At 44.1% G+C, this 26,533-nt stretch overlaps 1 protein-coding gene across 1 annotated transcript; it reads left to right on the forward strand.

The window, feature by feature from the left end:
• The first annotated feature begins 15,591 nt into the window (after positions 1–15,591).
• LOC142584931 (uncharacterized) lies at positions 15,592–20,938 on the forward strand. Its single transcript, XM_075695290.1, has 5 exons — positions 15,592–15,782; positions 18,814–18,875; positions 19,078–19,167; positions 19,920–19,946; positions 20,764–20,938. Exons 1-5 carry the CDS (start codon positions 15,704–15,706, stop codon positions 20,821–20,823), a joined length of 318 nt encoding a protein of 105 aa, XP_075551405.1. The 5' UTR covers positions 15,592–15,703; the 3' UTR covers positions 20,824–20,938.
• The last annotated feature ends 5,595 nt before the right edge of the window (positions 20,939–26,533 follow it).

Genomic DNA, 26,533 nt, shown 5'->3' on the forward strand with positions numbered 1-26,533 from the left:
CAATGGAAAAATAAGTTCCAGTGCTTATCTTATTCCTTACGTTAATCTCTCTGATAATACGTTGGCATCTGAGTGAACAGACAGTACTAGAGCACCGTCCCCACCGATCATCGGCTCAGAAGGCAGTTAAGGCACTTTTGTGAATTCTGAGAACGTCTGGTTTGCACGAGCTGCTTTGAATCAATGACTGTCTGTGCACGTCTCTAGATCCTCTTCCTCTATCCCTTTTCTCTCTTCCCCTTCTCCCTTCTCCCAGCGTAGGGTGCGTAATAAGGTATTAATCAATCAATCAGTTTCTATTGAAGTGCCCAGGAAGAACCTACCATATCTGGTACTGGTACACTTAGCAGAGTCGCTCAAAGTAAATAAGCCGATAACGAAACTATATGCAGGAACTATAAGGAGATAGGACAGCGTTAGTGACGTCACGAAAAACTGATACAGCATACTAAATATATACAGAAAAGGGAAGCTGTAATGCAGCGTGGATATATATTGTGGAATAACCGGAAACAACAAAAAATAACAAAGTTGCGAAAGGAAGCAGCAAATACAGATTCTCGCAAACATACAACTACGCATACGATAAAGACAAGAGAGAATCATTATCAATTTACAATGAGACACACAACTTAAGAGGCAACAAAACAAACCTAAAGTGAAATATAAACTCAGTTACGATTATCAGAGAAAACAACAGGCTCATAAAAGGACTGCGTTTAGTAGCCAATAAAGATAAGCTTTCCGGGAAATGGCATCAAGCCCAAGCAGCCAATTTCTGTCCTTTATTTAATAATCCAAAGATGATTCTGATGCTGATATTTATTTATAGTTATAATGACAATAATAATATCATAGCATACAAGCTGTCTTTTGTCTCACAAAGGCGCCGAATGCCCTCCCGCTCAGCGACATGACAAAACAAGGCGTAGTGAGCATTATATACGGTTTCTTTTTAACTGCACTGTTTTTTTTTTTATATTGCCTGTGGCAGATAGCACAATGCTAACCCTTAAGTAAACTTACTCTACGAGGCGGCCCTTACTTCTATTAAAAATCAGTATTCTCAATTGAATAATTAACAAAATTTCTCTAATGCTGTTTTTTAATAATTCATTTACGCACATATTGCGAAGTACGGATTGTACCTAGTGAGGTTGCAAGGCTTATCGACATGGAACGAATTCTGATAATGGCACCACATTGGAGATATTCGCCGTCAAACTTTGCGGTAAAAATGCCCCGTTGTTCAACTTACTTTCTTTTTTAAAGAAAACGCCGTTTCATGCAATGAAGCACAAAAATAACTGAAACGCCGTTGCCTGCCGTCAGGCACAATGAAAATTTTTATCTCGGAACTTGTGTAGACCTGAAAATTCTTTCCAAGTGAATGCGTTTTGAGAACTCGCTGGCTACAATCCGTAAATATAAATACGCGCAATAAAGTGTTTAATTAAAATGTTGATTACTGTAATTATGCTAATTATTCATATAGACATTTTGAATTCACTAAGGAGTATTGGCCGTCGCCTTGAGCAATTTAGCTCAAGGGTGAGAATTGTGCTATCTGCTACAGGCAATCTTTTTAAAATATGATGCCGTTAAAAAAAAAAGACACTTGGTACAGAGAAAATAATGATGAATGCAAGGTCTCACTTAACGCAGAATATCGCATGCACAATGCATAAAAATATGAAATAATTGCTGCAAGAGTGCTTCAGCATATGGACGTGCTCGTTTCCGTTTCTCTTTCCAGGAAAAAGTTGCGAACGCTGTTAAGGAGGCCTATAGCCATTGCAAGTAAAACTCTTGCTTGGCCTAGTTGGTTCACGCTTGAAATAGTAAAGGCAAGGCGCAAAAGACCAGGACTCAAGAAGAACACAAACGACAGGACCGGCGCCGGTCCTGTCGTTTGTGTTCTTCTTGAGTCCTGGTCTTTTGCGCCTTGCCTTTACTATTTTAAGCTATTGCAAGCCGGCTTCTGGATAGCCAGTAAATGATGCGTCATGCCGATCAGTGCCACTACTTTTTACACTATGTAATGAATACTGAAATAAAAGTGCGAGTGATCCGGCTATTCATGCTTTTGTCCTTAACTGCGAATCAGTGCCCGTATTCATGAAACTTATGGGAGAGTAATTCCTTATTCGCCAACGTCCGAGCCCCCGCCTCTGATGATAGAGGTCAGTGTGATAACAGCGCGATCACTGTGGCCATGAACAATCTACAAGGCCATGTACGTAACAGAAGTCTAGATGAATACGCGCCCAGAACTTTTTTGAAAGAAGCATCGGGTGTGTTACGCTCATAAGAGGAGGAGGAGGATGTTGCAGGCAATAGGCGGATCTATAGCCTTACATGATATGCCGGCAATTTCTCCACCCGAGCGCGCCCTTTCAGAGAGTTCGTCATTGTCCAGAAGCGAAGTACGAGACGGGTGAAAAACATGACGCGCACAGCGAGCTGGAACCGGGCACAAGTCCGCAGCCCGCGATCCATATGGCGCACGTTGCCGCGCCGGGCCGTCCACCGTCTCGACACAACGCCTGTGGACCTGAAATCGCAACCAATCGTTGGATAAGTCCACATGACTTAAAAGCTTCAGGAGGAGTTGAGACACTGCAGCGTGAAAGAATGGAGAGTCGGGTCCATTCAACTAAACTTCTTGCGCTTGTTCTCTCGTTGTGTACGTGTGCCTGCGAGCGCATGCGCAGGCGGCACGTACTCCGCTTCCTTTCCTTCACCCCGGTCACTGCCTCTAGACAAGTACGATGTCTTCTTATAGTTTGTACGAATAGCGCGTTGTTGGCGTCTTGCCTGCAGCCTTAGACAAAAGTGATGGCTAACGATATCAAGAAATTTTACCAAAACTGGCTGCGCACATAGGCGACATTAAACCGGGCGTCGAACCGAAAACAATACCGGTAAGGTTCGGGTTCAGTGCGCTCTGGCTTTGTTCCGGTTAAGCTCCGGTTTGAGGAATAAAAATTCATTGTGGTTCGCCAACCACCTTACAACAATGAACCGGTTCGCGGACCTGTTAGGCGCAGTAAACTTTTATTCTTCTCTATTGACTCTTTTCGCGGCGATCCCGCGGGTGCTGCCATGTTTGGTCCCGTGGTGACGCGTCCATCGGTTGCCTCAGCTACCTCCGTTGCCTCCGTGTTCACAATGGATGTGTATGACGCCGGTGCGGCTTAGCAAACCTCTCTTTAGGGAGACGTCGCAGGCAGTGACTGGGTGAACTACACTAAGCTGTGGCCACAGTTTCAGAGAACATGTAAAAGCACTTTTGGAGTTGATTAAGCTATGTCCAAGAGGCAGGAGCAGCGTATATGGTGCTTGTACTAAAAGCGGGGCTAAATATGTGTTCCAAGCTGTCCAAACTGTCCGATTATGAATTGAATAAGGATCAGCGCGTTTGCTCTTCGTCTTTTATTTGGCAAATACTTTGAAGCAGCTGCTTGTCACGTTTCTCACTCAGTAAGGTTCCTTGGTGCGGTCACCATCTGATTATTTTCTGCCTATAAATCGCTGGCGGTTGGGCTCAGTTCCAATAGATCAGTTCTTACTGTGCACAAGGCCTGAAACGTAGCTGTTGTGGGCATTGCATAATACCTTGTAGCAAAGATGCATTATCGCCAGTAACTCGCTTACTCTTGTGGACGGTCAAGAAACGTTCAGCTTCGACCATTCGTGTGCTGTCGGTGTAGCCCGTCATTCATTGTGCGTATAAAGTGCGCATATATTCAATTGTGTGCCCATTCACTCATTCTTGATACGATAGCGACAGAGTGGGCGTGAGCAAGCTTGCGTGCCAATTGGGGTAGGCGTGTGTAGATACCGTGCGCGAAACGTACTATGACAGGAAGCGGCGCTACTCATTTTGTCATTGTTTCACGAGTGGTACTCGCTGTTGCCGACGTTCCGGGGTTGAATTCCTTTCTTTGAACGTTAGCGATACAACACTGGCAGATGAGCGATGCCTTTCGTTCTCCGGGAAAGTCGTACATCGCGAAGAACTGGCAACACAGACTGTCTTTATGTATATAACAGCGGTTCATGAGCTTGGTCACATAGTTTATTCCATTCCTTGATATGACAGCCGCTGTTTTCGCAGCCAGCTACTGCATACGCCTTCAATTCAGCGCCCCACAATTTGCAGCACGATTCACAGTGCGATAGAGAAAACTCAGTTGCATTTACGGCAGGCGATCACACAGAAGCGAGGTATAGAAGCGGTAATGGTGTCGTATTCGTGCGCTATTGCTGAGGCCTTGTGTGGCGCGCCGCCAAAAGCGCCATCTCCTCTCTCTAGAACAAACTGCTCCGCAAAAAGGGTCAATAGATTGTCTTCGCGGAGCACTTTGCTCCGGGGGAACGAGATGGCGCTTTCGGCGGCGCGCCGCACATTATCTCAGAGAGACTGCACGAATACGAAACCATAATAACTTATGCGCTACTGCGATCAGCTGTCAGAAATAAAACTGCGTGTTCGCTAACGGACTTTGTTCTATTCATACTGAAAAATGTGCAATAGTAGAGGGAATACGTGTGCAGTAGTTGCTGCAAAAATAGTGACTGGCACATTAAGGAATGGAATGAGTCTGTGTGACCAAGTCCGCGGGCCGCTGTTACATACGGTCTGTCTGCGTTGCCGGCTCTTCGCGATGCACTGCTTTACTCGAGGATAAAAAATTCATTCATCCGCCAGCGTTGTATTGCTAACCGCCTAAGAAAGAAACCCCGAAACGTCGGCAAGAGGGAGTGTACAGCTCGGTACACATTGACGAAGGGAGTAGCGCCGCTACCGGGCATAGTAAGTCTCTCGCATGTCATCTGCGCATATTCGCCCCAACTTATGCCCACTCTATCGTCAACGTATAATGAATAAGTTATTGGGCGCACAATTAAATCAATACACCAAAGCATGGGTGACGGCGGCTAAACCTAGAACACACGAACGTTCGGAGCTGACATTACGGTCTACGGAGTAAGTGAGTGATTAGCAATAATCGTCTGTGCTACAAGATATTACAAAGTATAGAACATCTATTTTCCAAGCTTTGTGCTGAAGCAAGAACATATCTATAGCAACCGAGCACACCACCCGCAAGCGGTTAGATATAAATCAGATAGTGACCGCACCCAGGAACTTTACTGAGTCAGAAACATGACAAGCCGCTGCTTCAAAATGTTAGCCAAATAAATAAAGAAGAGCAAAACACACGGATCCTGATTTAAATTACAAGTGGAAAGTTTGGACAGTTAGGAAAACTTTTCTAGTCCCGCTTCTTTTACAAGCAACGTATACGCTGTTTACGTAGTTTGGACGAGGCGTAACAAGCTCCGAAAGCGCTTACACGTTCACTCATGCTGTGGACAAAGCTTCGTGCCGTACACCCAGTCACTGCCTGCCAACGATATCCGCCGTAACACAGGTTTGCTGAGCCGCACCTCCACTGTAAAGACGGAGGCAAAAGAGGCAGACGAGGTAAGCAATGGTCCCGTGACCACGTGGTCAAGCATGGCCAAACACATAGAGTTTGAAACAATAATTACTAGAGGGAACTCTGGCGATAGTGTCTACGCGAACTACAATGGGGGTGGCTCCACCAGCATGGGAATTGTGGGAAGTGCATGGATTTGCCTAAACTTCGTCTTTCTGGCTTCAAATGGCTTTGTGACTTCGTAAACTTGCCATTTTCAACAAATTAAGGCCTAATTGGTAATTAAATAAGCATTATTAAATTTGTCCGACGGCAGCATTCAAACACAGAACCTCTAGTACGGATGTCCGATATTGAACCCATCATGTCACGGATGCATGCATTGAGAAGCGACATTAAACGCCCTTACGAATCTACTGTGGGCAAGCCAGTGCCTTAAGACGCTTGGCGAGTTTCGACTTGGACACCTCAACACACTGAACCGTTGCAATTAGTAACGATCGTGCTTGTTCGCAACGTCTTCTGCACTTCGAAAAGTATATGTCGTTCTGAAATTTGTGACAATGAATTCCTATAAAGCGTAATAAACAAAGCCACAAGAACTTTTGAATCCACAAGCACAAAGATCAGACAAATCCATGTACTTCCCATCATTCTCATGGTGGCTGAACGATTACAGCGCTAGAGTTCACTCTAGTAATTATTCTAGGAAACTTATGGCTAAACTCATGCGATCGCCTTGAACAGCGTTCACAGACAACCACAACGTCGCGCGGGGGCGCTGCGGCGTCAGTCGCGGACGCCATCTACAGTAAAATATTTAAAACGGCCGGGAGTACGGGGCGCGCTCCTGCTCCGTTTCGCTGCACTCTGGAAGCACGATTTTCTGCGCTCGCCAGGCTGCGCGATTTAACTCTGCGGTGACGCTCTGCCACAAGTGCTTCGTGTCGTAGGACATCCACACCATCTGGTCTGAATCATACTCGAACAGTTAGTCTCTCCGTTCTAAACGTCGCAAAAGCACAGCTAGTCCTGCATCGTGAAAGTCGACGGCGCGGATCGAGTAAACAGTGAGAAAAAAAGTGCTTTCGTGAATGCAATACTTGTGTCTTTCCCTCGCGCCAATAAAATACATATATTATCATACGTGTGTGTGTCAAGCCTTTTTTTTTGTCTGCATTACTTCAGTCAATTTTAATTTCCTCTAAGGCAAGAGGCGTTCTCATACAATAAGTTTCCACCTAAAAATTAAATCATGGGGTCTAAGGCGAAATTGTGTTCTCATACAATAACTTTCCACCTAAAAAATTAAATTAAGTGGTTTTACGTGCCAAAACCGCGATCTGATTATGATGAACACCGTAGTGGGGAACTCCCGACCATCTGGGGTTCTTGAACGAGCGCTTATAAATATAAGTACACGGGTGTTTTTGCATTTCGCCTCCATAAAAATGCGGCCGCCGCGGCCGGGATTCGATCCCGAGACCTCGTGCTTAGCAGCCCAACATCACAGCCACAATGCAACTGCGGAGGGTAATTTTCCATCTAAACAATCCTTAGCCTCAAATCAGCTTTCTTTTTTATTTTAGGCAATAAAATAATATAATCATGGCTGATGGTGAGTTTTAACAATTACGGTAATTTATTCGACAAGGGTCGCGGTGCGTCTTGTACATCCAATGTGCCTTCTTTTCTCCAATTTCCTTGTGGAACAGGATAAGAGTTCGTTGCATCAGGAGATTATGTTCGCTTTCGGTAATCAGCAGCTACTGTGGGTATTTCTTCATCTTATGTTCGTTCCGTTGAATTTACATTCCCGATTTTCAATGTCAGAAGGGTGTTATTGAGTTATTCTGACTTTACATACTGCGTCTGTTTTTACGATATGTATGTGTGAACACAAACTGAGGAGATCATTCACACATTTGTCTGTTATCAAGGTTGTGATAAATATGAATGAAACTGTGCTGTTCTTCCAGTGCACAGCAGTGTGAAACATGTTCGGTTACAATAAATTGCGGTGTTTAACATCCAGAAGCTGAAAAGTGCACTCGGTGGAACATCACAGTGGAAGCTTCTGGATTTATTTTGACCACCTGGGTTTCATAGCTGCGCACCGAAATAACGGTAGACAAGCGTGTTTGCTTGTCGAACCCATGGCTTCGTGCTAAGCAGCGCGGATTGAGTAAGTAGACCAGTGTGGAATCAAAACAATGAGTTAAAATTCTGGTCGGCTAATACAACTGACTTTCTCTTAATGTTCTCTCCTAGTTTTTCATTGCCCGTTTTTTAACTGTAAAATGAGTATATCTCCCCTTCCTGTTTTTCCGAAAAATTAGGCCCCTGCGATTGACAGGGCCTATTCACATGTGAAGATTCTCGTGTATTTTGTATTGTTACTACCACGTGAAGGAATCAGCATCACTTCCCCTTTCCCCCTTTCTTCCCATTGTACTACAAAAATTATAACTCGAGAAGAAAGGGGCTCAACCGAGGGGCCTGATATTTATTAATCATAGCATAAGAAGCCAACAAACAATGACACCAAGGACAACACAGGGGAAATTATTTGTACTTACTAATTGCATCACGTGAGATCGTTTCTAACCTGCGGCAAGTTGCGTTTTGCTCCACCTTCATGTACATTAATTTATCATTTCTTTAATTCAATTAGTAGACTAACTGAATTAGTACAATTGAATAAGTACAAGTAATTTCCCCTGTGTTGTCCTTGGTGTCTATGTTTGTTGGCTTCTTATGCTATGATTAATAAATATAGGGCCACCTCGGTTAACCCCCTGTGTTCTCATTCATTACATAAGAAGGGTCTCGAATCCGGCAACATTGATGCCTTCAGGCAGCACGTGTGGGTTTATGGACCGGTTGCCTTCGCCCAAAAAGATCACGTACTCGTGACGCCTCAGTCAGAAAGGATGTTTCACATCCGCCGCCAAGGTTTGTGAGTGGTGGCGCTGCCTCACACTCCCAGGGTTGGTTCTAATAGTAAACACATAAATATCCAGGAAAGTGGATGGGGAAACGGTGCCGTGGTAGCTCAATTGATTCGAGCATCGCACGCGTAATGCGAAGACGTGGGATCGTTCCCCACCTGCGGCAAGTTGTTTTTTCATCCACTTTCCTTTCCAATATTTCATAATTTCTTTAACTCACTCAGTAAGTACAAGTAATTTTCCCTGCGTTGGCCTTGGTGCCTTTGTTTGCTGGCTTCTTACGCTATGATGCAAAAATTATAACTCGACGCTTCTGTAGGAAGGAAAGAAATCAGCAAGTGACATTTTCCTAAATTTATAATTGTTTTTAAATAAATGCCGGTGAGGACATTGATGCTAGATAACTCTGAACAGGGACAGCTTGTGCTAAACGCCGCGGTGATCTTCGTTGCTCAATTGCGCGTGGCGCAGATCCTTGCGCTGACTAAACTCGGACAAAATTGTCCAAATGATGTGCATTGTTTCCCGGGATTGATGTTTAGAAATCGAAGAGCGCGTTGTACCCTTATTGGAGACACTAAATGTGCGTCTAACCTCGGCGTGCAAGAAAAGCAAATTTCCTGTTACGTTTACAGCCGTTCTCATCGCTCACTGAGAAAATGACGGCATCCACTAGCGACCGCAGTGCCGTTGTTACAAGAAGCCGGGCTGGTGAACTAGCTGGCTTTTCTATTTTTCATTCTCGGGGCAAAAAAAAAAAATCTTTTTTTGTTGCTTTCTGTGTTTCCTGACGCGTGAATTTTACTGTTCATCTAGTCATAGTAGCCAGGTGGCCTAATAGCCGAAGTGGGAACTTATACTGTGGTTCTTCGGTGCCCTTCAAACAACGTTTCGGCCGCACAACTTAACTGGCACGGCTGAGTTCAGAAGTGCAAGGGTCTTTGCCGAAGTGGCCGCGTAGTTATCAGCACACCTTCACTCTCCGTTCTCTCTTATTCTTCTTCTCCCTTCCCCCAGTGTAGGGTACCCAACCAGACTCTTGACTGGTTAACATCCCTGCCTTCCTATATTCCTCTCTATATCTATCTATCTATCTACCTATTGTTTATCTCCGTTCTCCCTCATAACGCAACTCGTGCGCTCTAACGATGTTCTTGGGGGTGTATCGATTGAAAAGTTATTACTTTCAAGAGTTGCTTATGTATTTAGCACCCATTTGCACTCTATATGCTTGAACCGTTTCGTGCGGAACCGGTAACAGTTATTATTTTTTTTTGGTTAAGTTTCGGTTCGGGTTCAGGCAAGTTCTTGGAATATCGGTTTGGCTATGGTTTTTCGTTCAGGTTTTGGTTCGGATCGATGCCTTGACATTAACTAAGCTCAAGTCAAGCTCTCATAATGGCCGAGCAATGGTCGTGCGACAGTGCTTATCAGTACGACGAAATACAAAGGGCGATAAAGGCAATATTGGTGCGGGCACATGGAAACGTACGACAAAAAAAAAGTATTTAAAGGAGAAAACAGAAGGAAAAAAAAGAAGCGATGGCGATAAGCATTGTACGTCACCGAGCAGGCAGACTGACTGAAACAAAGATTAATAAATGGTATCGACAAATGAGAGTTAAACGACCAGTTTAATGAATAATTCTGCGATAAATGAATTTCAAGGAAAGGAATAGCGACCAGAGACTTCTCAAGAACAACTTCGGGATGCACGCTACGTCATCCTCGTCCGCGATACATTACTATATATATATATATATATATATATATATATATATATATATATATATATATATATATGGAGTAGGAAATCCTAGGGGATGTCAAGGCCTGCCAAGCGGCGTCGGAGAAAGTTCGGCGAAAGTCACGTATATTTCTTGCAAAGGACAACTGTAACTGGTAGTCCAAACCAACCGCGCTTCGGTCCCCATATTCCGGCGAGTGAACGCGGGCTGTGTTGACGACCGCATTAGCGCTTCTGCGCTTGCACCACGCACGGATCTGGCACATACGTACACCCGGCCACAAAAGTTTGCCGACCACGGCATCTCAAAAAAACCTTCAATTTCCGAGTAGTCTGGAGCAGTAGCCAGTAAAACTGTACACGACAATGTTGTTAGCATACTCTAGTCGAGACCCGAAATATAAATACCAGGCTGCGTTGTGAAGTTGCGGTGATATTCAGCTTTCTCTCAGATTTTATGGTGCGTAATATTTTTTGGTCGGTTGCACAATGATGACAGCGCGCGTCCGAAGAACTTTGACGCGGCGTCCTAAAATCCCCGCAACCCAAGCACTTGGCGGTTGCGTATCCTGTGAATTAATATTTAAAGATAATGTGCAAAAATCATCGACGATGATTGTCAATGTTCTCGAATAGCCGACCGGTCACTCGATTACCGACATAATTAGTAAGACAGTCATTTGATTAGTAAATAAAAGCCATTGGTTAACTTATTAGTTGTGGTTCTAATTTTCAAGGTGTCTATTAGGGGTTTTTACAAAGAATCGTAAGAGACGTAAAAAGGAAGTGTTTCGAGCAGGGTGTGCATCGCGTGTTTACTTTTTCTTACGAAAACAGAAAGCAAAGGATGATACCATGAGGTGATGTGCAAAAAACATTATGTGAGGGTTAACTCTGTACAGAAGACTGTTCACATAATTGGCGTCAAATCAGCAAACTTTTCTTACAAATTTGCGCAATTGTTTTGTTCTAATGTTAGCATCAGTCTTCGTGAATTCAGTTAGTGCGACTGGACCGAAATGATGTGCTTCTATAGCAATTTTGTTGGCTTCGGTGTTTCCTGTTGTACCGACATCTCCAGGAAGCCATTGCAGCTTCGTTTGAAGGCCTGACGACGCATCTAAAGCTATTTTAAAGGAAATCTGATAAATTCTCATTGCGTTTGGATCATGCAGGAGAAAGCGCTGAATCATTGAAGAACTGACTTTCTGTCTGTGAGAATGTGAGAAACAAAGTAGGTTTCTCCTGTGCTTGAATAATTTCAGCGGCAAATTGTACTCAATCAATGCTACCATTGATTATGTTCCATGTCATTTGGTGCACATTAATTAACCCCAGGTGTTCAAAATTATTCCGGAGACCTCCACTTACAGCGTCCCTCATAAGCTTATCGTGGTTTTGGCACGTAAAACTCCAGCAAAATTAATGTTCCATGTGAAAGACAGCGTTGACATATTTTGAGTGATGGAATTTCAAATGTAGAGGTTGATCTTGACGAAGTTGTTGAAGAATCAGCATAAATGTGTGTACTTTCATTGTGATAATCGTGTATGTGACACATTTTATCAAAACAAGCTGCAAAGAGCATTTTTCTTGTCCAGTCCGGCAATGTCGGCATTTATCTGCAGTGGAGGAAAAAGCCAAGGTGGTCAATATGAACCAAACTGCACTGTGCGTCGTCTGGAATCGAGACCGAAAAGCGGCGAAGTAACCTGCAGAAGTAGCGGCCATGTTTCGTAAATGTATCAGACAGGGCCACCAGTATAAAAAATTCCCAGTTGCACTCGCAAAAAATGAGCGCACGCTTCGCTTGCTCGAAGTCCAGCTGTTTCAAGAATAAGTGCGTTGAATTTTTGTCTGGGTATTGTGAGTCAGACACATTACCTACGCTTAACTGAACGAAAAGAAAAGGTTGAGCGCGAGAATTGATACACGTTGGAGGATGTGCTATAAGTGGTCTCCTAAACCGGTGCACTTCAAGCAGTGTACTCATGCACTAATGTGCCAGGTCCCCTTTCCCTTACTCACAGTGTAGAGTAGCATGTCGAACGCTCTTCTGGTTGACTTCCCTGCCTTTCCTGTCCTTGCTTTCTCTCTTTCTTAAATTGAACGAGCGTGCTTGTGTACGTTTTCAAGCAGCGCGAGCGTCGGCGTGGACAGTGACGATACCCTCCTCTCCCGCCGTCGTGGAGGGGGAAGTTATTCTTCGAGTTGGGGGAAAGAAAAGGAGGTAATGTGCAGGGAAATTAGATGTCTCTCAGCGAGGACACCTCAACCGCACTGCACTGAGGAAGTGGAGTTCAAAAATAGGGGAGGGGGGGGGGAGGGCAGTGCTTTCAGCAACGGCATGATGGTCGCGCTTGGGAGAATGGGGCCAGAGTCGTTAGATGACGGGGCAGTCGTCAAAGAAGGTGGGAGAACCTTGCCTCGCCGCCGGAGCCCTACTCCGCAGCAACCTCAGAGGGCGGGGGGGGGGAGGGAGGGAGAAGGGGAGAGTTGTCCTTCTCGAGCGCTACACCTCAGCATGCTACCTTCAGCCGCCCCAAAGCTCTTGCGCGACAGCACGCACCGTTTGCATCGGCACCGTTGTATCGGAAGTACCATTCAGTGAATGACCACGAGGAAAGTTTTCTTTGTTACTCATTATTATAGGGGTGTACGAATACTCGAAACTTACGAGCAACGATTTGAATATTTTCCTATTCCATTCGCTCTTCGAAACAAATAGTCACTGAGGTTTTTAGCGCACGGAAAAGGACGAGAGACAGCGGCAAGACGCGGACACAGCGTAGCGCTGTGCCTGCGTCTTGCCGCTGTCTTTCACCCCTTTTCGTGCGCTAAAAACCTAAGTTATGGAATACCAACACGCCCTAACCTACGCTCTTTCAAATAGTCACTGTTCGTTTGGACCATCTAATTAAATAGTATCTATTCGAAATTGCGAATATGTTTCCAATAGTCTTTGAATATTTCATGTAATTACCTGTACACGAACAAACATGAAATTGAAACAAAAACACGACAACATTCATCCGATCCAGAGTGTACAATACATACTAGAGCACGATGCATCACTCAGACAACCCGACTTTCCCGGCTAAATGCGATAATTAGCAATAAAATGTTGTTTATGCACAGTATTCGGCAGTGTATATAGTTTGGAATTATTTACAGATGTAGAAGTAATGTCCCTTCACCGCATTAACTCAATATACGTTTCATCGCATCATACACACAATACTGACGCCATCTGTCGCAACCAATCGAGCTAGAGAAAAATAGCTGTTGTTTTTCCTTCTGATTGGCATCGCCACACACGGCTCGTATTTCTGATTTGGTCTCGAAGGTATACACAGAGATTAACTGGCCCACAAGGCTGCCTTGTTAAACTTTAAATGATAATCGAAGACATTGTATGTTCCGAAGAGCCCCGAGTTTCCGAACAAATAGCTCAGTTGTTCCTCTTGCTCTCTTCATGCTTTTAATAAAGAAAGCCTTATAATATGCAGTGTAATGACGGAAACAATCTAACGGCCTTTGTACGAGAATGTGAAAATTATTTGATACTAATGTTTCAAAGGCTGTACATAATTTGCAAACTACTGAGAAAATCTTCGATTTCGTTCTCTTCTGGCACTCTTCGATTCGTATTTGACTCTGCCTCAAAAACAACCACTCCTGCAGCCCTACTAATTAAGAATGCAGAATTTGTGTGTTGGTGGAAACATGCCACTACTCTAAGAGTGATTTAGAGCAACCAGCATGTGAATATTCAGGCACGCTTGGATGTGTTATCGCAAATGGGGGCAGATGTAGTTTTCACTCGGGTTTGCAACGTGCTGCCCCGAGTATTTCACTTGTCGCCCAACGTGAGTGCGATGGAACTAGGAAAAAATGTAAAACTTGAATCTTTTAGCAATACCTTAAACAATTGGTATCAGCAGTTCCATTAATGTGACATTTTGAGGAGTTGTCACTCATGTAAGCCCGCCGTGCTGTCTGACGATGTTACGAATATAAAACAAGTCCTGAATGCTGCAAGCACATCTAAATGACAGGCACTCTTACGGTTGACTGTGTGCGGCGTTGAATGGATCGGATGCCAAACGCTTGAGACACGACATGCCTAATCGTCAAGCTCGTCTACACAAAAGAGAGTTGCCCGTCAGGTGTGTGCGACGGGATTATGCACCAGTGCAAATCCTATATACTCTCCTTTCTCCTACGTTCAACCCCTGTACGCTAGGGAGTGGTTTCCCTCAGAATTTATTTGAGTGGGTTGACCAGTGTGTTGATCCGACTTGACCTACGCTCTCCACCTCTACGCCAGTGAGTGGTTTTGCTCCGTATTCCTCTGTGTGGGCTTACCACTATGCTGACAAGGCCCTCTACCAGGGAGCAAGAAAGAATGAGGTTGCCCGGATGGTGTAGGGCATAAGTAGGCCAGCGAGACGCCACGTAGACATCGTCTCTGCCTTTGCATGCAGGAGCACGCATGCCGAACATTTCTGTACATTTTTTTGCCTTGGAGCGCATTGCTCAACCGTAATGATGTATTAAATTTTTGTTATTGTGTTTAGATCACCTCGTCTTCCCTGCCGAACCCTCTCCAATCGTCAACCTGGTTCGAGCTCCAAGCAGACGCTGTTGAAGGTTGCCGAAACCCCGTTCAGAAACAACAGGCGGCAGCCTTAACAATACCGAACTCCTGAAACAGTGCTACCATTTACGATCGAAAAGCTTTATGAATTCGGCACAATGGCAGCACCGCAAACACACACACACACACACACACACACACACACACACACACACACACACACACACACACACACACACGCACGCACACACGCACACCCACACACACACACACACACACACACACACACACACACACACACACACACACATACACTCACACACACACACACTCACACACACACAGCCATGCACACGCACACGAACACACGCACACAGAGAGAGAAAGAGACACACACACGCAGCCATGCACACGCACACACACACGCGCACACGCGCACACACACAGAGACACACAGACGCACACACACAGCCATGCACACGCAACCACACGTGCGCAAGAAGAAATGCATATAGCCATGGCGCAAGCGTCGATCAAAATGTGCAACGCATCGTCGCATAGTGGCAAGATTTCCCACAAACCAATCATCCTCCCGCCTCTCCCTCACCCCTTCCCACACACACACTGCAGAAAGAAAGCAGACTTCTGGGTTGAGCAGCTCATCGTACGATTGTTTCTTTTATTATTTGCATGTATGTGTCAGCAAGAAATACTTGCAAAGCACGGCTGCGTCCCGAGAAGGAGAGGGAAGCCATCAGAAGTTTCAAACTTGGCCAACTGTTTCGCGTCGAGATGAAGGACACCGGGAAGGGAGCGCACCTATATATATCCGCGCCCGTAGCGCTATTTTCACCAAATTCGTTGTGCAGGTACTCTGACTGAACATCCGTGCCGTTTCCGGGCGCCTTCTGTGTCACCGTTGCTTTCTTGCAGAAAGAACCCTAACCAATCCGAAATGAAGGTGCTCCTTGTCTGCTGTCTCGCCGTCGCCGGAGCCTGTCTCGCTGAGGCTGCCGGTGGCAAGGAGTTGTGCGGTAAGATCATCATTATACTTGAAATAACACGTATAACAACTTCTTATTTTTCTTGGTTTTTCGCAGTGTTTTGTCGGCACTTAGGTTGCGCCTGTACATAGCCCGACCTTATCGCTGTTGCCGACGCTGCCGGGCCTAGTGACACAAGCCATTCAGGCTACGACAGGCCCGCCTACCATGTATTATTATTATTATTATTATTATTATTATTATTATTATTATTATTATTATTATTATTATTATTATTATTATTATTATTATTATTATTATTATTATTATTAATTAGTCTAACGGCCTGCATTCTGTCTGTGTTACTTGCAGTTTTAGACTTAAATATAGCTTGCGAAAAGAAGATATAGGCGTATTGACAAAGCAGTAGGCATGCTCAAACGGTTCGTCTAAGAAGTCACGAGCCAATCGCGAGATCGGAGAGAGAGAGAGCAAGTAAGAGACTAAAGGCAGAGAGGTTAAGCAGAATAACCATCCGGTTGGCTACTATGCATTTGGAGAATGGTAGAAAAGATGAGGAAACAGAAGAGCAAATGTGAAGACAGCTGACATGACGTTACGCGACGGCGGCTAGTCATTGAAGAATATTTTTTATCAAGAAGGAATAGCTCAATGCTCTGCCTACGTTTTTCGTCTTCGTGTGGATGGGAATTTCTGCGCTGGTTAGATAATAAGGAACATCGGGGAATTCGTGCCCGAATTCGGAACAATTCATGCATATAGACATCGTCTCTCTTAGCCCTGTCGCCCTGTCAATGTTGGGTTCGATATTGATAATGTCAGAGGCCTTTCCCATGTCTTAATCGTGATAGATGTGCGTGTACGAGCGACTGAAATGATGGATGATGCCAGCCAAATCCTCCTCGCTGCGCTAAAGTAATGCCACATGAAAGCCTATCAAATTTGTGAATACGTGCAGGCTGCCTGAACAATGCCTCACGCCTGTTGGCGCCATTTTGTCGGGGACATTGGAATTGTGCTCCCCGCATATTTTGTTACCACGCTGTTACTGAGCGTTTTTTCTTTATCGATTGTCGTTTTTTTTGTTAGTAACGTTGGTACATTTAGATGCGCTGGCGTATGTCGTTTATTTTTCATCCTCTTGCACCAACTGATGTAGGCCGACATGGTGCAGGCAGGACGGCGAGAAATAGGCACAAACAAGCGATACATGCAACAAATTTATATTACTCCGTACAAGCTTAATGAAGAAGAAAACCTGAACAATAAACTTTGCCCAAACTAAAGAAAACATTTTATTTGTGTGTGAAAAATTTTAGGTAACATAAAGAAATATTGTCGGAAGTACAGCGCTTATGCGTATATTATGCGTATATTCAGAGCGACAGCATGTTCTGTTGCACCGAGAAGTAGATCTAATGGGTAGCAACTAGCTAGAAATGTTACGACACTAGCGCAACACATGCCTATAGCGCGAAATTGTCGAAGCGCCGCGGCGTCTACGAATAACAAATTCCACAATCCGCCTACAGATCCGAGAACGCGAAGAAAATATCTTTTCACTACAGCCTGGATGCGTTTGAGGATAATTTGGGGCAACGTAACGTCAAAGTGATTATGGGGCCTAATGTTCCGAAACTGCACACTGAGTTATGGTGGATGCCGTAGTAGAGGGTTATGCGGATGAACTTTGGCCACCTGTGGTTCTTTAACATGCACCAAGAACACAGTCAGTGATCATTATTACATTACGCTCCCACCGAAAAGCCGCCTTCATGACCCGGACTGAAACCCACAACATTTGCCCTCAGCAACAGAACGCTCAATCCACTGAACCACCATGGCGCGTCCCAGCAAGCTTGCAAGACGTCGCCGTTCGAATTCGTAGAAATGACGCTTGAGTTTGGCTGCACTTTCAGATGAGAACACGAACAAGAAAATATGCTGGGCTAGTCGGTATCTTGTCATAATTGAACGTAGGCCATAAAAGTGAGGAAAAAAGCGGGGAGAAGAGACAGATTCCATTGGCCCTCCTTTTTCTCCCTCACTTTTCTTCATGAGAGTACGTGTTAGCAAAAGGCTGGTCATTTCATAAACGTTGCTGCTTATGAAATACACACGCACTTTGGCGGTCAAGTTTTTCAGGGTTTATGTTATGCGAATAAAGAACGAATAAACAACATTTAAAACTTCATCAATCGGCAAGTTGTTCGCGCCCATATATGAACTGTTCGCACCTAAGAAACTTCTGCGATTTATAAAAGCTTGCTGTAGACCTTGTCGAACAGCTTCCACTGCCTATAAATGTAGAAGTCGATTGGAAAGTGTCGCACCCGGGGGAGGGGAGGGAGGGGAAGCCCAATAACGAAAGCGACCTGCGATGGGACAGAGTGCAAGCCGAGTGCTGATAGGTTCGAGTGCGCGTTTGTTTTCGCTGCTTAGCTCATGTTGAAGCGAGAGGCAGCACGAAGGTCCATTCGCTCGCTGCTGCTGCTGCTACGCTTCCTCACTCCAGCGTTCTGACAGAGAGTTTACCAGGTTATCGAGAGAGATGTGTTCATGTTTGCTTGTGCACGCATGTCAACATGCTTGTTAATTTAGTTAGTAAACAAATGTTTACAATTTTATACGGCCGATAAAATTAATATCGTTACTTAGTATAGCCGTCTATTAATTTGCTATCTTAATCGATGCTTCGACTTTCGGGCGAAAATGCTACTTTTTCTCAGTATGTCATGGTTGTCGCAAGCTTGGTCGCATGAATACGCTGTCGTAGAGAAGTGCAATACCCATACTCAACGATATACCGCGTTTCCCAGCTAACGTTAACCAAGCTGTCCACAAAAAAAAAACAAAAACAAAGAAAGAGGTTAAAACATCCCGGTGCAAGATGTGATATAATATCTGAGGTGTTCATTCATCAGATGACTGACGACCAAACGCAGTGAGTCTTAAAATCTTATCTTGCACCATGTTTTTAAAATCATTTTTTAACTGCTTGTCTGACGTTAGCTGATACACCCTATGTAAGGTTAACATTGTTGTTGCTTTTGTTTTCTAGGGTTGACCAACGATGAAGTCAAGGGAGTTCTGAGCTGCATGGCAGAGTATGCACCCCCTCAGGTACAACTGTCACATACTCACTTGTTCATTGAATAAATGAATTAATTCCTTATTGAATGAATTAATTATTGAATGTATGAACCTATCAATCTCTTAATGTTCCGCTTTTCTACTACATGAAAACGTGGCCCACTAAGAACAAAATACTTTTCCTCTCTATTGATGCTGCTCAACAGTTTTTTAAACGTGATTATCAATGCAGGTGAAACCAAAAGCGTTGGAGATCCTCGCCGAGAAAGGAGACAACGTTGCGGAGATTATTAAGGCGAAGTGCCAGTCTGATGTAGACTTTGTGAGTGCAGACTCTTGAAACTCTGTTTTACGGGCGATCACGTTTGCCGGTTTGCTGCCTGTTATATGTATACCCTGTTAAATTTGCTTGCATAAAACGTGACTTCTGGCGCTGCTGAATTTGACTAAAATCTGAAGGAATGCCATGTGTATTCAAATAGGTGACACGGAAGTTTACTACGTTATTGCGCATGTAGCTGGCTGAGCTTTTCTTTTTTTTTCCACGAAAGTGTGTTCGAGTTATATGATTAACAACGAATTCGCTCTGTGCTATTGTTGCGATGTTAAGTTGGTTCCTTAGGTTTCTTTACCATGAATTCAGAGGTTTTGTTCGCGTTCCGACTAATACATTTGTAAAATCTTTATAAGACCAGTAGTAGAACGGAGTGACAATATCAAGAGGCATGTTATATCCTCTCCTGCTCTCATGTGCATGCCATGTCCCGACCCTTGCGGATGAGTATAGTTACTTGTGACGTAATCAGCCTCACTTTCATCCAGTGACAACGTTCCCGATGTTCTTTCTGATGTTCGTATGCAACACGTGATTATAGGAAAGCAGAGCATACTAACTTAAGTCTTAGTATGGTAGTTATAAGCTGCAAAATCGAAGGTATCCTTCTATATAATGTGTTGCGCAATTCAGAATCAAGTAAATGGCTATCTCCGCACAGAGATCAACAGTAAATTATGAGGTGTTCGAAACGCACTGGGACATCTTTACTTAAACTGTGCTTTTTTTCCCGTGTGTAGGGTGCACTCATTACTACTGTTTTCTCGGTAAGTACACGTTCCTCAGTACTTCAGTCCATTCTTGTTTTGTTTTCCTTTTCTTTGTTACTCTCCATTGAAGCATTGATTTCGTGTTCACTGACACTATGCCCGTTACCACTGGCCAGTGTGTTTTTTACGAGCTGATTTAGAGTAAGACTACTTTTCGTATATAGGTACTAATGCTTTAGAACACTTCTTTTCAGAACATTGGCTCAGTCATCATTCTGAAGCAAACAAACAGCCTTATCATGAACATTATGGGCCACGAAAGTTAAGAGTGTGGGGACAATAATAAATAGAAACCAATAATAATGAAAATATACTAGTGTGCTGGCATATGAAAGCCGTTGGAATAAAATAACTGGTTGGCGGAAACTTGAGGATAATAAAGAACAAGCGTTAGGACAAGGTGTAAATCTTGAGCAAGAAAGGCAGAGAGAAAAAAAAGTCAGAAGGCAGACATGTTAACCAGAAAGCCGTCTGACTGTCTATCCTACGCTAGTGGAGGGAAACAGGGGAACGGAATGTTGAGAAGGCTAGAGGAAGTAAAGACGCGGCGAATGCAAGCGCGGATAAGCTGCACAGGCCAGCCGTTCTCAGAAAGCACAAAAGGGCCTTCACTGCCTTGTGGGCCGACGTTGGTATTCCAGAAGTGCCTGCATATATAGTGGACGAATGAAAGCGTGTTTGCATGATCGGCGCACATGCATAATTAGGACTTAGTGGTATTAACCATCTACAGCGAAGGAACAACTAAGATACGTACAAATGGCTGCTGCAAGATCGTCTCATTCTTGTTCCCTTTGTCTTTCTTCTTTTTCAGGAGAGAGTAGCGAACGGTATTAAGGCGGCCTACGCCCAATGCAAGCCGAGCTCTAGATAAACATTGAGACGGTGGACGCGCTGTCCAGATAGAAGCAACATTTCACACATGGAAACAAGAGTGCTTTCGTACACTCGTAGAGTGCACGGGAAAATAAAGGCGAAGTCAGTGGAAATTCAGGTGTTGTCATTGTCTTCAGACGTCAAGTCCTGAGGTATGGATAGCTCCTCGTGGCGTCGTAATATATAGACGAACGAGGCGGAGAAGGTTTCTTAGTATCTAACGCTGTACACGCAAGAAGAATATTCGAGCAATGTCGCTGCATTGAAGGTATAGTCGGACGACGACAACAACGACGACGACGACGACGACGATGACAAAGCCAGTAATGAGAGTCAGCGCTTTGCGCATCAGTGTATATTTCCGCGGCGTTCCTTGTAGTATGCGGAATTTTCTTGCTCATTATGCGTCATCAGGTTTATGAGAGCCCTTGCTGCTACACGCCTGCAGAGAATTTGGCATGAGATTATCGAATAGTTGTGCGAGTGTTGCACTTCGAAACTGATATTTAATTATCTGGACGCTTTCGGAGACAATGTATTTGGCGAGTTCAGATCGATTTGGGGTTCGTGGGATGTGGGTATCTAAGCCCTTTTGTCTCGTAAGTTATACGATTTGAGGCCTGATGTTTTGAGGTCTATATATATTAGGTCTGTATTTAATACTCTATGCAACTTATGTACTCGTTTACTCAAGAGCGTCAACGGTAATGTGATGTAGGTCCGGGTCCTTTCCAGAAAGAAAAAGAAAGCTAGAAGGTAAATGGCATACGAGGAAATGCTTTGCCAATGCTGCGGTTATTCCGATGTAAGAAAAACTAAGAAAAGAAAGAAGCTATACGTGTAAAAGCTGCAAGGGCATCTCGTACTATACTCCGAAAGTGGCGGAAGCTATTGATTGGGAAACTGAGGAAAGATGCAGTAGCGAATGGCGAGTGCAGAAGAGATTGTTTATCAGCGTATAAGACGCCGGGCGGGGCCGTCGCGCAGGAATAAGCCACGGCTAGGAGCGGAAACTCAGAAGAATGAAGAGACCACTTACTCGGAAAGGCAGCAGCGTAGCGTCGACAATGCATTGAAAATTCGTTTTCAGTTTTTTTTACATATTTCCCAGATGGCGCAGTTCCAAAGCGGTGCACGTCCCGTCGGTCAATCCCGTTCACCGGTACAAATATTCTCGTATTGAAATTATTTATTATTATTTGTTTTGAACACATATACACATATATACAGTTAACAGGAAAGGGAAGGCGAGGAGCAGGCTGGCAACTGCCACCGGAAGGGGCACAACGCCTGCCTACTCTTCTGAAAAGATGCAAGTACATTCACTAAACGCGCGTTGATGACAACTGTAGATATTTGCCGACGGAATTAAGCACTGCTTCTTATACTTACTATTAATAATTTTATTTACGTAGACTAATAGCCCAAGGCAGGCTTTACACGGAGAAGGGGGACTTAGTACATATAGGACGGAATGGTACAACGCAGTACAGTCTGAACAATGTCCTTGAACATAGAGCAGTATAGTAACAAAAAAAAAACGTTTTTCACCCACGTATATATGCCAATTTGACAACTGATACACCAAGGACAGCCACGCTGCGTAAGCGAATTCTCACACCGTTAGGAAGCGGGTCTATTTGCTGGCTCATCGCTTCGCTCGAAACTCTGCTGGTGGTTTCGAGCGCAGTCGTGGCTGGACGTTCTTGACGGCTCCCACGGAGGCGGCGTTGCAGCACCGCCGTGTCTGCGTTCACCATTGCAGCCATATAACCACCTATAACTGGCCTCCATCGTGAAGCCGGTATAGAGCGACGTGAAAATCAAAAAATTACGGTTTACTCGCAGAAGAAAAAGAAAATGCCGGTAGATACCACGCTTTGTGGGAATCGATGTTATGCGAAGCAGTGTGCGGGTAGCCTGCCAAGTTAACGAAACGACCATGAGAGCACCAAGACGTAGGCGGCTGTTTCATGGCCTACATGACACGCATGTCATGACTTTCATCTCGTGACCTATCATTTATGTTCGTCATAACCTCTTATCATATTATGCCAGTTTTGGTGCATACCAAGTTAACAAAACGACCATGAGAGCAAGAAGATACAGGCGGCTGTTTCATGACCTACATGACTCACATGTCGTGACCGATCATTTATGTTCGTCATACACTCTTGTAATACTATGCCAATTTTGGTACATACCAAGGTAACGAAACGACCATGAGAGCACCAAGACGTAGGTGGCTAGATAGATACGGTCAATGTCGCAAATGTTCGCTAAGAAATGCTTCGCATTGAACAAATACACATATTAGTTGGTGTCTATTCTAATATTATATAAGCAAGTTAACTCTTATTTTATAGCGGTTGATCATTGCGTTTAACAGCAGATGCAAGGCTCCAATACACGTTTCGTCGCATTTACATTTGATATCTACGACGCCGTCGCACGTCGGTCTTCACCGCCGCACGAAACATCTTTTGTGAAATTATACTTAACACCTTCGCTGTGAAAGCATATCGAGGGGCAAGGCTACCGTACACAAATTAAGGTTGACATAAAGAAAAATGGAAACATAGAGAGGAAGTAAGAAAGAAAGAAATAAAGAAAGAAGGAAGGAAAGAAAGCGGAAACCTATCGAACAGGTGTGATAATGGCAGAAAACTAAAAGTCCAAGGAACAGAATACTTCGACATCACAAATAGGCTGACGTCAAAAAAAGAAAAAAAATTCGGCAAAGGCACTAAGACTGCTTACGTGTAGGAATGCGAAAGCTTTATAGTCGCTTCGGTGAAATGTTTTCGATTGATGTTTTCGACATGCATTAAAGTTCTTTCTAGTGATTCGGTGTGTGTGTTTGCGTATTCAGTGGCCACAGATAGGAAACATTCGGACCATTTTGTTGCAGAGCGATGAATTTTATTTCAAGTTATGCGATCCTCTATGTGTAATGGTAAGTTGCGTCGGATTTTCGCACAATGGGTCATATAATGCTTTCGCATTTAAAAGATGCGTCTTTAGACTGTAGCTGTCGCACATTTTATGTACCTATAATGTGTGAATATGAAGGAATTATTGTTTTAATATGCATCAAGTGGAATTCACTATAGGACAAATAGTTTTGTTCCTATCGATGTTTCTTATGACATAAAGTGTATTCGCAGCTCTTCAGTGAGATAAAAATTGTGCAAGAACCATTGACGATGATTGCCAATGTAAGCGAATAGTCCAACGCTTCAAGAAAGACATTCGTTTTATTAAAGGAATAGCGTGCTTGACGGCCTATATTTGTTGCACTGAGGATATTAGGGATAGCGTTTGTTGTTTGATTGCATAACTGCATACAGATCAGCGCCGTTAACCAGCACATCTCTCAGGCAAGTTTCAAAGAGCTATGACAGATGGCGTTCGATACCATACGCACCTTACATCACGAGTACACGACCCCTTTGCGTCGGCGCCTTTGTTCTGACCTCTGAGCAGCAACCTGCGACCACCAACCACCGACCACTAAAACTGCTGAGAGAGCCACAGGAATCTGCCAACTTAAACAGCGCTAAAAGACGACAAGAAAGGACACTTACACACAGCACGAGCGCGGGTCCTGTTTGTGTGTGTTTCCGTCGTCTTTTCGCGCTCTTTAATCTTGCAATATGTCGCAGCAACTTAGTCAAAGAAAAGTACTTCTTTGCCAAAGAAAGCTATTCGCTTTAAAAGGAAAAGAGAAATGTTACTTGATGCGAAGAAAGTTCTGAGCGTATGCAGAGAGGCTTTATTAAAGCTTGCCTAAAGATATATAAACCAGGTATGCATGCTGGAAGGCGCTTCCATCTGGTAACCACATTTTCCGGCACAAAGTTTTGTGTAACAGGCGTCGTTATTTTGGGCTCAGATTGTATAAGGATAAGGTCCAAGTTATGTCGGAAACCGTCAGTTTATTATTATCACCGTAGGGCGGTTGGCGCGGCAAATAAAGGTCTGGAAGGGATTGAAACGAAATAAGAATTGCTTCATTATTTGTTCTGTCTCTACATTCTGGGAGCTTGAGCGAACTTGCTGACTGTAGGCAGCAGAAATCAAAACCAAATTAGAAATAAAAATTCAAAGGCGACTTAGTGCTAAATGCAGGAGAAATGCGTTAGAATTATATCGCACCTCTTTGAGGCCCCGGATCGCGGGATTCAAACCGCGTTCAGCACATTGCAAAGTGTGCTTCAGGAGCTCACTCGACACACATCTTGCCTCTTCAAGGAGGGAAGTGCAACCGCGGGACACCTACATGTCTAATTTGGGGAATGGAAACTGCACCGTCCACAGTGCAACGGCAATACGAGTAGCCGTGGCGTCGTGATCTAGAGTATGCGACCGAGAGATGGCGCTGTCAAAATCACTGCTAATACCAGCATCGTTACGCTGTGAGAAATACGGCCGCTACGGTAGCGACTTGTAGGGCGGGTCGCGCCACCCAGGCGCGGGCTTTGGGCGTTTTGTTACTGCTGTTGGAGCGGTATTCATGTGTACGGTACTCTAACATGACTACGGATATCTTTATTGTGTCGCCAGGTAACCGAGAATCCTCCAATGGCAAAATAATAAAGAAATACATTTCGAACAAGTAAGCTTACATTGTTTATAATTGTCAATGGTGAATGAAGCAGTACATGTCCACAATTTCGGTACAGGTCAGGTGGACTAAATGCTGTCAGTCCCTGAGTCTGCAACAGCCAGAAACATAGGTAGCCATCTATTTAATGAAATTGAAAGTTGCAGCCAAGAGAATTTTGCTCGTCTTCGACGTGCCGCTAAAGCAGGGAGAATGGAGATACGGACAACAATATTTATGCTGGGCTACCCTCGTACTGTAGTTGTGTGCAGTGCTGGTTGCCGTGTTTCACACAATATGTGTATTGTCTGCGTTCGACGGTTACAGCTAGATTAAAAAAAGAAACATAAGTGCTCGAAAAAGCTGTAGTGCCAGCAAGATAAGCTCGAGGTGCAATTTTCCATTCTTTTCATAACACATTGGCGAGATAGTGTAGAAAATGAAACGTTATGCTAAATTTTGCAGTGGACATTGTCTGCTGTTAATATTTCTGCGGCACATTTAGTGTTTAGGTGCGGCAGCAAAGAATTTGACACAAGTGGAGTATTCATAGGAAAGCAAGCAACGTTGTGGAGACGACAGGGCTTACAAAGACTTCTCCAAAGATTCTGCGAATAAACAAGTACACGGAATAAACATATAAGCAAGACCAATTAATGCTCGCAGGTCCTTTGGAAACGCTGTTTACAGTTTCATGTTGCAAACAAATCTCGGTCTATGTTATAGTGCACTAGAATTCTCGTTCACTATAGTTTCTGCATTCAAACCAGACAAAGAGGTTACAAGGAGATGAACACTTGAATTGAGTATTAGAGGTGAGCAAGAGTAGCCTCAGCTCGGAGCGAACTTTTCAACAAGCACAGATATTTGTCAGGGTCGTGACAAAGACAAGTTCCCACACTGATGCTTCGCTTGCTCGACCACTGTTGATTGGCTAAATATTAATCCGAACTTACTATTCTCCGAAAATATTTCAGAACCTTTCCGGGAACACAATGTGCTCAGGTTTGTCATGTGCTGCTTGAAGAGAAAAAAAATAGTTTTTAGGGATATGTCATGTTTGTAAAATGTGGACTAGAACGGTATGGTATGGTATGATGAA

This window comes from Dermacentor variabilis, chromosome 1, assembly GCF_050947875.1.
Source record: "Dermacentor variabilis isolate Ectoservices chromosome 1, ASM5094787v1, whole genome shotgun sequence".
NCBI lineage: Eukaryota > Metazoa > Arthropoda > Arachnida > Ixodida > Ixodidae > Dermacentor > Dermacentor variabilis.

What these genes read in the sequence shown, in the direction of transcription:
- LOC142584931 (XM_075695290.1), top strand. Translation starts at nt 15,704, where the DNA reads ATGAAGGTGCTCCTTGTCTGCTGTCTCGCCGTCGCCGGAGCCTGTCTC. An exon ending in CGGTGGCAAGGAGTTGTGCG is followed by an intron (nt 15,783 to 18,813) that starts GTAAGATCATCA and finishes TTTGTTTTCTAG; the next exon opens with GGTTGACCAACGATGAAGTC. An exon ending in CAGAGTATGCACCCCCTCAG is followed by an intron (nt 18,876 to 19,077) that starts GTACAACTGTCA and finishes TTATCAATGCAG; the next exon opens with GTGAAACCAAAAGCGTTGGA.